Source organism: Cylas formicarius, unplaced genomic scaffold (assembly GCF_029955315.1).
Source record: "Cylas formicarius isolate icCylForm1 unplaced genomic scaffold, icCylForm1.1 PGA_scaffold_6__28_contigs__length_40554024, whole genome shotgun sequence".
Taxonomy (NCBI): Eukaryota; Metazoa; Arthropoda; class Insecta; order Coleoptera; family Brentidae; genus Cylas; species Cylas formicarius.
In genome coordinates this window covers 36,200,259-36,214,337 of record NW_026844347.1, presented here as the reverse complement: position 1 = coordinate 36,214,337, position 14,079 = coordinate 36,200,259, and the positions used below count along the sequence as shown (strand labels likewise).

Sequence of the window (14,079 nt, the reverse complement as noted above, 5' to 3'; positions counted from 1 at the left end):
TAGGTAACAGACAAGTCACAGTAATGGTATTTGACAGTGGCTCTATCTATGGACGAGTGGTTGTAGTTCCAATAGTTCAGAGATGGCGTTGACTGGTATTTCAAAAATTCTTTAGCAAAAATGAACAAAACTTAACTTTTTTTATAGGAAGGTTATATATGTAGTGATTTTGGAATATTCTCCTCCTTAATAAGATCTTGAATTTTTAGGTGATTCTGTCTTTTATACATTAAATACACCTTCAATACCTCAACTGTTCTACCCTTTTTTATTGATTGTTCAGATAACGTATAGGTTAGAGTTAGGGAGGTATAGAAATTTACTAAAGTTTGAGTTACATGTAATGAGAACCTAGTCATAGTCAAGTGTAAGCATTCCATTGATTAAACGCTTGCCTCTATTTGAATTTGCATTTGTTTGTAACTTTCTATTTTAAATAGATTGATAAATTATAAATCCTAAAGTGGAAATTATATAAATTTTAGCTCAACTTTTTGTACTTAAATATGGATATGCCGTCAAATAAACTATTTAAATGACTGCGTACGGACCATCTGTTCCCTTCCATGTAATTTCCCTGGAACCGTGTTGTGTTTTTTCCAAAATAGTACCTTTGGCTAATTCTGTTCTGTACGGCGGACGTCGGTAATGGGCGAGTGCCCTTTGCTAATATACCCAGCGTTATAAAAGACAAAGTGGATTAAGTGGAACTTTTCGCGGTTATTTTCAATGTTTTCTGTTTTTTCGATTTCGTGGCGTTAGTTTTCGACCCACGCAATCCACATAAATTCATAATAACAAAATTCCTTGTGGGCAAGACTTTTTAAACGTTTGTGCTTTGTGAAATCCTAGTTTAGCAGGCAAGTGATGCTGTTGTGTAAGCTGATTTTAATCCGAGTTTTCGATATAAAAAAAATGGAATAACAAATGAACATCTTGCAAAATTATTTTATTCAAATAATACAAATAATTTAAAAATTATCTTATAAATATTCATTCAGTTCTGGAGTATCCTCTTTAACCTTGTGGGTTTTTCTATGAACCGTTAGCTGTCCTGATTGGGCATACCTATAAGACAAACAAATATTTTAAGTCAATCGCAAATGCCATTTTATACCTTTTGCCACATATGGTACATTCATATGGCTTCTCCCCAGTATGAATCCTAAAGTGCCTCTTCAATGTTTGAGACTCTGTAAAAGCCTTGCTGCACACTTCGCAAATGTGTTCCTTCACACCCAGATGGGTCCGACGATGTGCTGCCAAGTTGCTGGATGTCGGAAATCTTTTAGGACACTGATCACAAGCATATGGTTTTTCACCTAGAAACATAATGTTTAAAATTAACAGTATGTGGGTTAGAAATGAACCTAACCTGTGTGAAATCTCATATGAATGATTAAATCTGGCAATCTTGCAGCCCCTTTGCCACACAAATTGCATATATATTTTTTCTCATCAGAATGGGTGCTGCTGTGAGCTTTAAGAGCACATTTGCTAATAAAATTCTAAAACATTGACGGTTTGTTGAAAATTAATTGCTAAAAGTTTCGTAGCTTTACCTTTGAACAGACTTCACACTTGTAAGGCCTTTCCATAGTGTGAGTCCTTTTGTGGATGATAAGAAAGGATGAGGTGCTATATGTGGCATCACATATATCACATTTATAGGGCTTCTCTCCTGTGTGTGTCCTCAAATGTCCCTTAAGGACAAACCCATGCACAAAACTCTTCCCTAAAATTTGTATTCTCCAACCATATATCAGTAGAATTAACGTTTGGTCTCACCACATGTTTTGCACAAGTGTTTATTTTTGGTATCGTGAAGGACATGGTGCTTTTTCAGTGTGGATATTACGGAGAACTTTTTGTCACAGAATGCACATGAAAATGGCTTGTATCCAGGATGTTGTTTCAAATGTTTCTCATAAACTTTCAGAGCTAGAAATTTAGAAATAGCACTGACCAAAGGAATAAAAGGAAATTTTTAAAAACTCACAGCGAAATGAGGCTTTACATGGTTCACACTCCATCAATTTTCCATGTTTAACATTGTGCGCTTTTAGACCACAATCATATTTAAATGTTTTAGGACATTCTGTACATTTATGGAGTTTTAGTTCCTTTGTTTCATCACCTGTTTCTTTTTTAAAATTGAATTCTTCAACTTGCTCTGCCGTTTCATCAAAAGCACTCTCTTGAGTCTCCTTAGATTTCCACTGCATTTCATCAGAATCAATTGATTCATATTCATTCGTGTTTTGGGGATTCTCTGATTCCTACAAATAGCACAAAGTATTGCCTAGACTAGAAAACAATAGGGCACAAAATGAACAGAATTATGTACCTACGGTATCAGAAACGTCTTTATCAAATTTCAATGGTCCTTCATTCCCTGCTTGCGATACATGGAAAATTGTTTTCAACTGAATTTCCGCATTCACAATTTTATGTTTAAACCTTATGGCGGCTTTCAGATGAGATAAACAAGTGCTGCAGACGTTTGTGGGTAAGTTGGGACTCTTGTTAAGCTAAAAGAGAGCTCATAAATATGACTTCTTTGGGCTATGCTGCCACTTCACCTGTATATTGGCAATATCCGAAAGTTGCTGATCCAAGCAATTTTCATATATGGAGCGCAACCTTTTGACCGGTTTCTCCTGTATACAGATTCGGCACACTTTGGTGGAATCTTCGAATGTCTTCATTTTGTTTGCTTAATTAGAACATTATTTTTGTTTGGGAAAGAATACAGTAAAAAGAAGAGAATCCATTGTATAAGAGAGAGATTAAACTATTTGCTATCGGCTGGGCACATGTACTGTGGTCATGGGCCCATTTTCCGGCATTCGCGGAGGATTTTTTTTGGTCACAGACCAACACGTAAAAAAACTATAATCAACAATTGTTCTCAGCTTGCAAAGAAAAACTTTGACCGATAACCAAAAACGACTACCCCCGCTTCAATCGCGAACCATCCGGGTCCATCCGGCCTTTCACCATTGTATAAAGAAATGTTCAAGGCGCAGATGTAAAATTAGTATTTCTAACCAATGTATTCTGGGAAAATGAACTGAAATTTGCTGAACATTTTGGGTTTTTTGGGGAAACATTCTTAATACAAATGTTTGGATTCTTGGAAGCAAGATTTTTTTTCTGCTCGGCGTATAAGAAAATTCGGCGTCAAGCTAAACCCTGCTCTTACTCTTAATAGTGGAGTGGAGTTTTCTTTATCTTCACGGATAGTATTTCTTGCCAGTTCAGTATAGCTACGAATTAAGCGGCAGGTAATAAATAACACCAGAAATATGACAATTTATTCAAGAACAGTCTTGTTATAAACAAAAAGTTATTGATCGGCAATTATTGACTAGAATTAGATTTTAGCGGTACACTGACAAAAATATACAGCGAGCTGACCGAGAAAATGTCTTAGAACATTTCATTGTGTATACAATTAATTATTGTCTATTAAATTTACTTATACATTGGCAAATAACACCAAACCAACTGTTGTACATGTCAACAGTAGTTATCACAAAGAAATAGGATTTTTTAAAATATAATTGACTATGGGCTTAGGTTTAATTCAATTTTTTGAACTCAAGTTTGGTTAAAACTGGGCATTTTCAGTTCATCTCTGGATAATGTATAATGAAGTTTTTATTTATGTTACCCATTAGTGACAAAAACAAAAATAAAATAGGTTATGTCTGAGTATTAGGAATCCTGCCAATAGGCATTCATTGGCTGCTATGGACTGATGACGCTCAGTTTGGCGGGAAATTTTAAATTTGTAACAAGTTATAGGCATTGAGAGGTTTTGTTTGTTGGGGAATTTAAATTTAAATTGCTTGAAAATTTCCAATTTTGACTTTTCTATTGATATGTTTAAAAATTCAATTTTTAGAATGCGTAGAATGCGTCGTAGCCCTACATAAAAATATTTTTTCGGTAACTTTGACTTGCTTAGAGTAATTTACGTAATTTTCGAGTTTCCCGGGTTTCAAAATTTATATTCGGGGGGTTAGCATATTTTTTGAAAAATTATATAAGCGTACATTTATATTTTTGAGATGCAAATATTTTTACGTCGCCTTTGGCAGTGGCCTTTCGTTATATATATCGTTTTAAAATTTCAAACGTTTCAAAACAGCATTTTCCTATTCTCTATAACGTCGTGTGTTTATCCTATCCTAAATATCACCCTGTATGTAACTGTTTTGAAATACATTTATTTCTAGATCTGTTTTATAATATCTACATTAAATGTTACGTGCTTATTATCAGGATAATATGTGTTTTTGTCTTTTTCGTTGAATTAATACTTCGTTACTTTGCTTCTAGATGGGGCCCCTATCGTATCATACGTATATTTCATCCCCTGGCAGTTTAAGTCCGTCGATTATGATTTGCGGGGTCGCTCTTACGTAAATATTCCTAGATCTAGCCCTAGCTTCCGTAGTTTCCTCCTCCGACTTTACTTCTTTCACTTCTTTGAGGCTGTTCGGGTATCTGAAACATAGGTTTTTATATGTAAATATAAAAATTTACAAAATACAAGCAACACCGACTTAGTATTAGTAGGAGATTTTAATTTATCTTGTTTCACTTGATCAAGAGACCTAAACTGCAATGATTTTTTGCCTAGCACTTTGCTTAGAATTTAATTATTTGGGGTTTTGTTAGTTAAGGCACTAAACAATATTTATGTGTTAATGTATGTATTTATGTTTAAATAAAATTACAAATTATTTTTATTACCTACTTAAATTACATAAAATTATTCACATAATATATCAGTATCACTATCGCCATCATCGCCTGTTCTATTTATTACTTGTTCTATATTATTTGCAATACGGATATACGATTGTTCTGCTTTTTCTATATGTTTAACAGAATTTGTCCAACTTTGTGGAGGGATGTTAAAAACTTCGGTTTCTATAAGTTTGAGGATATTGGAGTTAATACGGGGAAAAACATTGTTACGACGAATGTCAGATTTCAGTTGGTGCCAAACATGTTCAATGGGATTAAATATACACTGGTAAGGTGGAAGCCTTAAAAGTGTATGCCCTAATTTTTTTTTGCATAATTATCACAGACGTATTCCTTTTGTAGGTTGAAGCTTTGTAGAACCTCAATTAATTGTTTTTTGGTATAATCTTCATGAAAATAAATGTCTTTATTATACATGTAGTTTTAGACTGTTGGTTTTGTGTCACATGAGGAAGGGGTTTTAGTCAACTGTCTACTCTGATACCTTGCATTGTCCATTACAATTACGTTATTAGGAGGAATGTTTGGAACTGGTTTGTTTTCAAACCCACTTTCAAATAAATCAGCGGTGGTGTCTTCATGGTAATCCAGAGAAGAATCTCTAATATTTTTCGCAGACAGAGAAAGTTCATTTGGAATCCAACCATATTTAGAGCCAGCATGCAAAATAGTTATTCTTTTACCTCTTTTTGATGGCGCGTTTGTTTTACACTTATCAGTTGAGTCAACCCAACCCTTTTTCGGGGTATCATAAGTGTCGAACCAGGTTTCATCCAAGTAAATATATTTGGCCTTTGTTTTTCTCTGTAAGTATAAATTGGCCTTTGTTGTTCTCTGTAAATCCAAATTTTTTCTCAATATTCCAGTCGCCATTTCCGAATTCTAAAAGATTCCATTAAAACTTGCCTTTTGCCAATTTTTTTAAATCTAAGACGCAATGTGTTGAATACACTTCCATAAGGTAGTTCTGCCACATTTAACACCGGTTTTATCTTTTTCAAGCCTCCTAATTAAGATATCTAATGTAGGCACGCTTGGTTCCTCGTATAACTGGTAAATTTTACGCCGTATTATATCTTGATCACTTTCATCTACACTCGAGAAAATGTCAGCATCGCTTTTTTTTTCCTCGTTGAAATGGGATCATTCACAATTTTCCATACAGTTGATGTTGGAATTTTCGTCAATGTGGCCGTTTCTTCTAAAGATTCTTGCTTGCTGGCACCACTTTCAATGAGAGTCAAATAGACATTGTTTATAACTTCCTTAGTCTCAAAAGAATAGTGTTTTCTACATATGGGCGGGAGCATCTCCCGAGATATATTAGACTCGCACATATTTTGCATAATTCGCACACGATTCAACACACGCTGTATTACACACGAAATAAGAATGATTACTGACAAACTTAAACTAAGTAGTATACCAAACCAAAGAATATTAAACACAGGTAGGTATAAAATTATTTTCTATTACGGACCACAATTTTACCTGAATTTAAAGTCCGAAACTTTAGGTAATAATTTTGTTGCATTGTTTGTTAATGACCACCCTTGGATAATCGCATTCAAAAGCAATTGGTCACTTTCTTATATCTATGAACAGACCCTACCCGCACTTATAACACGGTAGAGAACACGTTTCCGGATCTTGATCTATTTGCTTTGATGCCTTTAAACGGCACTTAAGACGGTCTACCAATCAAAATACTGTAATAAAAAGCTGTAATTAGTTCTTAATTTGATTTAGCTAGTAAAACTAATTTAAACTAGTCCACTGACAAAGTATCTCTTTTTTATACTTTTTTATAAATAAATAACTCAATTGTCATTTTCTTGCCCTTTGTTGTGAAATAAATAAGAAATAAATAGTTTAATCCTTCTATGTTTGGTTTTCGCTTTTTCATTTTTTATTTAGCCATTTCTCCTTTGAATATAAAAAAAAAATGTTCTTGCCATTTTACATTTAGGCTCAGAATAACATAAAACCTAAGCTCAGATCTTTCTAGTCACCTCGTTGATTGAGTCCGGCTGTTCCTCAAGCAGCTCTCCGACGTAGGTTGCGACGAGGGCGTCGTCGAGCTCGTGGTGCTCTTCCTCGTGGTCTCCGTCCTCCTCCTCAGTTTCCGCCTCAAATTCCTCATACCGCACAGTTTGAGAAATCCTCCCCTAAACTTGGAGCTCATTATGTTGTACAGGATGGGGTTGACCGCCGAATTGATGTGGAACATGATCCTGGAGAAGTACAGTATGTTGTATCTGGTCTCGAAGCTGATGTCCACTATCGATTCTGCAGGCGCCACGACTATCCACAAGGTCAAGGCTCGGAAAGGAAGCATGCAGATGAAGAAGGCCACGACGACCACCGCAAGCATCATCATCACTTGCTTTCGGTATTTGATCACGCTCTGAGACGGTACCGTTACACTTTTCTGAGAGGGAATAAGGTTGGATGGGTGAGTCATAAGTGTACGGGCGACCAGGGCGTATATACAGATGAGGATACCCAGGGGGAAGATAAAGAAAATGACTATGGAACCGATGAAGAACATACAAGGGAAGAGATCGATGGACATGCTGAAACAGGCGAACACTAGTGAGCCGTCGTAGTAGCGTTCTGGTCCGTAATACTGGGTTATGGCTAGAATGGGGCTGCAATCAAAAAACAAGTAAGGATCAGTGACCCGATGGGCGTAATGGAGGAGATGGCGATTTATTAATAAAATAGAACAGCAGCAATAGACTTTTCTACCTCAATTTTAAGAGTTGTAAAAAATGTATATTTTTTGTAATCTGTTTATAACTAATCAAATGTCAGCAAGGAACGCGCCGTATGAGAAAACATACTTTTTATGTGGAACATTTTTGTAATGTAATGTAATGTGTCTTGTAATCGTTATCTTTTTAAAGCCCGGTAGACATGATGCAATTTCTGTTACTAATTTCTAGGTATTTTTTCATGTTGATATTGTAACGTGTAAAGGAACTCGAACATCAGCGCGTCTGTTTTCATGGTGGCTATTACTAAATTTACTATAAAGAAAACCATTTAGTTGCGTTTTTTTTTTTAATTTATGGGTTACTATAAAAAACAAGCAGGAAAAATCTATGTGGTTTTTGAAAAGTCTAGTGATTGTTGAAGAAAGTAGTAGACTAGTTTCGTCTCCCAAATATTACAAAAAATAGCAAAATTACAAACTATTGCATAACAAGCCAATTTACAATTTGTTAAAAAAAGCTGTAATTTGAATGTAACCTAAATTAAATGTACGAGAATATAAAAATTAATGTAATTACTATATTGAATTGTTTTCAGCAAATACCTCCATTTCTCTTGCTTTTACTTTTGTTTAGCCACTTAGTTAAAACGTCCGAACATTGAAAACTTATGTTTGTATTAAAGTGTCCAAAGATTAAAAAAAAAAACAATCTTGCAAAATTGCATCGTGTCTACCATCAAAAAATTACCAGTTAAAATTGTTTATCTGTGTGGAAATAGTGCCTGCTCGACTTCTGATTCTGATTTTATGTTTATGTTTACTACTTATCCAACATAACCTAACCATCTAACCTATAGAATAACTAAGGTATTGTTCATGCCAATATCATTGTTCTATGATGGCGAAGAAAAGGTTCTTGGAGGAAATCTAAGAAGCCGTTAAATGTTTGACCGTGATCCAATGTTGTTAGTTTTCTAGAATTTAAGTAGTTATTATAAGGAGAGCATAACATGACCCCATTTTCAAAAATTGACCGATTTTTAAGAATGAGCGGCTAATATAATGATGCATTTCAATTGTGTATAAATAAGCAGCACGTATTTGATTAGATATCAAAAATTATATGATCTTCCATTATGATGCTCCATATTAGTACTTAGAATAAAATAGTTTCGACCATTATGGACATTACCAGATTTAACTATTAACTTCCTTATTCGACCTTTTATTATGATATTTGGTAGTCTTTTCATTGTGTTTTTTTTTTGCTGGTACCCGAATTTCGTTTAATTCTATGGAAATGTTGCCCTATTTTACCTCACAAATCTTACTTAATGCGACAATAGAATTCAGGGCCTGGACAATTTGTTCTCTGTCTGACGTGTCTCGATTTCATATGTCTATCTGAAATGCAGCTGCTGTTATTTGTGTGTTATGTGTTTGTAATATAGGTAAATTAAACATTTTTAAAAAATTTCTTTAATACATTTGTTTATGTATCAAAACTCAAAACTCAATATTTAAGTTGCAATAAATTATTCAAGTTGTGACACCCTTTTAAGTTTGGCAACATTGGATCGCGGTCAAACAAAAATGTATATTATGTTGTCCGGTTTACGAAAAGAAAAAATAGTAGTCTATAAAAACTAAGTTAATATTCGACATCAACATTTTTTCTGTTTTACTCTACACCACAAAGAGTACGTTCAACAACATATTTGTAATTGCATGATAATAAGAATTATTGTTACTGTAAATTAACGTTTATTACTTATATAATTAAAATTTTAAATTAATCTGTAACATGTTAAAGGCAACAACGATATACACACAGGACAAAACGTCGAGAAGAAAGTGTGGTGAATACTTACTCGAAACGTAGCGTTCATCATCGGGGACGACTTCGGTATGCGGAAGTGAATGTTTTTTGGTTAACGTGTGAGTTATGCGGCTACTTAGTTAAGCGACGTCGCCGATCTGGTAGCTGTCCAAATTGGTTAATTTGTTGACGGCGTAATTAAAACGAACGCACGTTTGGCAGTTATTTTATTAAAACATTTAACATTAAATCTTTGGCAAACATCCACGTGTGTTTCACGAAACGTACAATGGCGACGAAGACTTTAGCAGGATTGTTAACAAAAAGCGGTAATATTTTTTTATATACTGGGCGTCCCCCGAATTTTCGGAAAAGTGTAACCAGGAAAAATTTGAAAGTTTGTTATTATATTGATCTCGATGAGAGCCACGAAGAAATATTTTTAAAATGGTTATTGACACCCGATATCAATCATGTACGTGTCCAATTGATTATTTTAATACAGTGCAACCTCAATAATCCGGATCTCCATTAAACCGAATTCTTTAATAATTCGGACCATTGTGTACTTTATAATCTGGATTTGATAGTGCTTGATAATTTGACATTTATTATGGACTTCTTTTATATTTATGTATGTCTGGTTTCGTAGCAACGATTAAGGCGCGTTCCAATTTCCTACGAAATTTTATCTACCAAGCAAACAAAGTTTTATACGGAAATGATAATTTTAGGGCTTGCAGAGGCTGGATTATTAATTTCATAGTCTACATATTTTAAAAATGCGCGGTTAAAAATTGTCGAAGAATATTATTACTTGTTTTTTTCAGATGTTTCAGATATACTGAATCTTCTCACTGAATAAGATCTGACGAACGCGGAAATATGTTATTGGCTTGAGAATGGTGAAGATTTGTTACCAAGGGAAGGGTGCTGCAGAATCATACAAACCAGACTGTTAAGAATGCTGCAGCAGTTCAAAGTTTTAGTTGTTTTGAATTATTGCAAAAGTTGTATTGCTTCAGCAATCCGAATTATTTACTTACCCCGATCACCGTGGTTTTAATTTTTCCGCATGATCGAGGTCGCACTGTACTGTAAAAAAACTTAGACTAATTATGATAGATATGAAAACTTGAGATCGGGGGGTTTTCTCGACTACGATTCATTACATTCTATTTTTTCACATACCACACCCTTAAATCTATATGTAATAATTTTGTTGCTGTCGTTTGTTATTAATTTTTGAAGATTATGACAGAGTGATGTTTTCTTAGTAGATATTTACTGTGACAAAACGCATCGGTTGTGAGATTTTTGCATTTTAATACACTCATCTTATTTATTAATTCTTCGCCAACAATGCTATATCACAAACTTGCATTAATAAATGACAAGCTTTGAATATTCGTTATACATAGGCTTATTAATCAGTTAAGGGTAACCAGATACGTCATCGCACGTTTTTCTCACTTCTTTTTTTGTTCAAAAACTTCGACATGATGATTATGACGTCAAAGAAACATCGTATTTGGATTACCAAAACAAATATCAAAAAAGTTTGGTCAATCTAAGAAACTCAGCTTTTAGAAAATACCGAATTATATCAATGACATTAAAAAATATTTTATGGTTATTTGCCTAACGCACGTAAGAGTTTGCTGAAAGGCTCTATTTTTTACCAAGAAAAAAAACTTGAGAGACATCTCTCAAGTAATCCTCACGTGAGAAGCACGTTACCAAATGGACGTCTAGGTCACGTGACTTCGACGTACAATAAGCGTCTTTTTGGTTGCCTGCGAGTTTTTTATTCCTGAATCCTGAAACTTGAATCTAAGGTGTCGGTATCTCGAAAATATAGAGAGGTAACAATTTCAAGCGACATTTTACTATCAATGTCATTATTTTGACGAGTTGATTGGTTTTTGTTTCATTCATTACGGACCACCCCGTAGATAGCTCGCTTCAGTTTTTTGAAGAGAACCTCTTTTAAGAGATGAAAGCGCTGACAAAATTTTGTTAAACAGAAGTCACGTTCACTACGTTATCTAGCAGCGAATTTAAAGCTAATTTTGAATAACGATTTTTTTTAATTTTCAAAATATTTACAAATTACGATTTCCATCTAAAAAACAATTTTCATATTTTCGTCTGTTATACTTTTCCAAGAATTTGCAATTTCTCAGAAAAAACCATATAGAAAACTAATAAAAAGAGAGTGAAAGATTGAACTAGAATATTCGGCGTATGTTATAGCGCAATTCAGGCGTCACAATTCCAAAAAAAAAAAAAAACAGGACGGTACCCAATTTGAAACAAAATACCAATTTTATTTATTATTGTGTCATATTGAAGAAAACTGAAACAATTCTACATTGTAAGTGAGGTTATTATTTTTATTCTTTTCGTGTAATTAGAATTTCGTTTCCAATAATTGAAATACAATCACTTTTTAGCTTGCATTTGGAAAAGATGGATGTTATAATCCAACTTAATTGTACCGTTATCATTTAGTTTTCAGATGTGGTACGGTTCTGTTCTATCATAACTTATAATCAAAAATCACTTTTATTAATTTTTTCTAAAATAAAAAAAAAGAAAATTAGTTAGTCTGCTGCTCGCATTGGCGCTGGCGATTGCGAGGCCGATATTTCCTGCAAAATTGCCAGTTCTCTTTTTTTATTAGTCTTCTCTATGGAAAAAACACAGAAGTACGTCACATCCTAGTGAAACGGGATAACCTAACGAGATCTGTGGTTTATTTTATGAAGGAATTTTCCTTTCCTTTTATTCCCTTTGCTCTAAAAATCTTACTTCGTCGAACACATTTCCTACATTTGTTTATAATTCGCGACAAAAGAAATCAGCCAGCAACGTTCAAACCAGCCGGCGGAGCAAAAATAACCTTATTGTATTTAAAATTGATGTCAATGCTTTTAATCGAGACTAAAGTCACTCATTAAGACGTAGTCAGTTCCTACACTATCGCTAACCCCTACTTCGCCTAAACGAACGTTTCATCTTGAACTTTTCCGGCTTTCAAACCGATTTGCTCCTCCTTGTCGTTCATATAGCTCCCTTCGAAGTACCTGCGCAGGTTCTTCTGATTCTCCGGACATATTATCACCTTCTCGGTGAATATATTCAAATTCACGCGACTCTCTATCGAAAACCGTTTGGATTCGGAGGCCCGTTCCTCGTTGATGCAGTCTTTAGTCAGGCAATGCTGCTGCTTCAGAGGACTGTCCTTAAACGAATCCAAACTCGATGAATCGGTAGAAGTTTTGATCAGTACCGAGCAGTTCCTCGGCCTGTAGCATACTTTATAACCCTCTCGGCTTCTCCTGCTACTGGAACCCGGGTCGGTAATGTAGTTACCGTTCGTGCAGCGGTTCCGAAACAACCTCCTCCTGGTTTCGGAACATATCACGAACCCCGTACGAAACTTGGAACTCATCAGGTTGTACAAGATCGGATTCACCGCCGAGTTTAAGTACACCATGATCCTGCAGAAGTACAATATGTTGTAGTACCGTTCGACTCCTAATCTGTAAACGTTCTCCTCTGGCACGATGATAATCCACAACGTAAACACCCTGAAAGGTATCAGGCATACGAAGAAACTCATGACGACAGTTCCCAGCATGAGGATCACTTGTCTTCTAGCCCGCATCGAATAATTGTCGATGTGCTTGTTGAGGAGCAACGCGGCAGCGTTAGAGATGAGGTTCTTGGCGATGATGCAATACAACACGAGCAGTACGATGAAGGGAACGATGAAGAATAGGAATATGCTGCTAAGGAAGTACAATGCCGACCAAAAGGTGTTGGCCAGCGTGTGACAGGCCGGCACCTTGGAGCCGTCGAAGTATTCCACGTGTTTGAACTCGGCTATGCCGAGTATTGGGCTGCGAACAAAGCCAAAGGGCGTCTCGGTTATTTGTGTTTAAGCGGATGATTCTGACGTTGCCCTGACACGAGGGAGGGGCGACTGGTTTGATACCGTGAGGAGAAATATGTGTCTAACCACACTCCGCTTAATATAATTAGAGGTGTCTTATGGCATTCTGGTACCAATTTTTATAATTTGCATCCAAATATTGGAAATATTATCGCCCCTTAGATTAAACTTGAGAGAAAAAAAGCGTTGTTGCTAAGGGCGTCTTGACATAGAAAATCTGTTTTGAATCGTTTGAATCTTTGTTCCTCTGGAGATTTAAACTAGGGTGCGCTTTTTCGCTTTGATAAAAACTTAGTGTTTTAGATAGATCCCTCTTCTGATTCCCCATCAAATTACAAATTCCGAATTAGCCAGAGAAATTACAGGTTCCTAAACAAAGTTTTGCCGCTCGTCGAGGGCAGCGCAAAGTTGGAGATTCCTAACTAAGCAAATAACGAAACAAACGGCAAAAAGCGGTATTTTGAAAATGAGCTATCGACTTTTTCAAATTTCAAATTGTTTGTTAACAGCAGCCGCATCTTATGAATCATATTAATAGACGACAGGTTCTTATTCTTCGCTTTTGTGGTCTGCAAACAAGGCATTTTTTGGATGAATGTTTTTTAGGGTGTAGTTCACACAAATGTTTCCTCACATCGTAACCAAAATGTACCCGTCATCTTGGGTTTTAATATATGACCCACATGTTTCGAATTAGTAGGAAAATGCGGTTCGGTTAGTGAATCCACTCGGTTAGTCACAAAACACACAACACAAGACATACGTAGCTGGGTTATATAAGTCGGGAATCACAAGACA

General features: G+C 35.3%; 2 protein-coding genes across 3 annotated transcripts in view; both read right to left on the bottom strand.

Moving 5' to 3' along the window:
• Positions 1-934: 934 nt before the first annotated feature.
• Positions 935-2,769, bottom strand: LOC132703433 (zinc finger protein 501-like). The gene is made up of 8 exons (XM_060672683.1): positions 2,583-2,769; positions 2,352-2,531; positions 2,000-2,279; positions 1,789-1,941; positions 1,563-1,735; positions 1,376-1,508; positions 1,118-1,322; positions 935-1,068 (listed from the first exon to the last, which is right to left on the bottom strand). Exons 1-8 carry the CDS (start codon positions 2,706-2,708, stop codon positions 984-986), a joined length of 1,335 nt encoding a protein of 444 aa, XP_060528666.1. The 5' UTR covers positions 2,709-2,769; the 3' UTR covers positions 935-983.
• A 534-nt stretch (positions 2,770-3,303) lies between these two features.
• The window catches only part of LOC132703257 (QRFP-like peptide receptor), a 118,707-nt gene continuing 107,931 nt past the window's right edge, over positions 3,304-14,079 (bottom strand). The window contains exons 5-6 of one of the 2 annotated variants that reach the window (XM_060672406.1): positions 6,795-7,433; positions 3,304-4,515 (exon numbers count right to left, since the gene is read on the bottom strand). In XM_060672406.1, the coding sequence (XP_060528389.1) occupies positions 4,365-4,515; positions 6,795-7,433 (790 nt within the window). In that variant the 3' untranslated portion in view covers positions 3,304-4,364. Of the gene's footprint in view, positions 4,516-6,794; positions 7,434-11,575; positions 13,229-14,079 lie in introns of those variants that run through there. The other variant, XM_060672405.1, reaches the window with a different exon arrangement.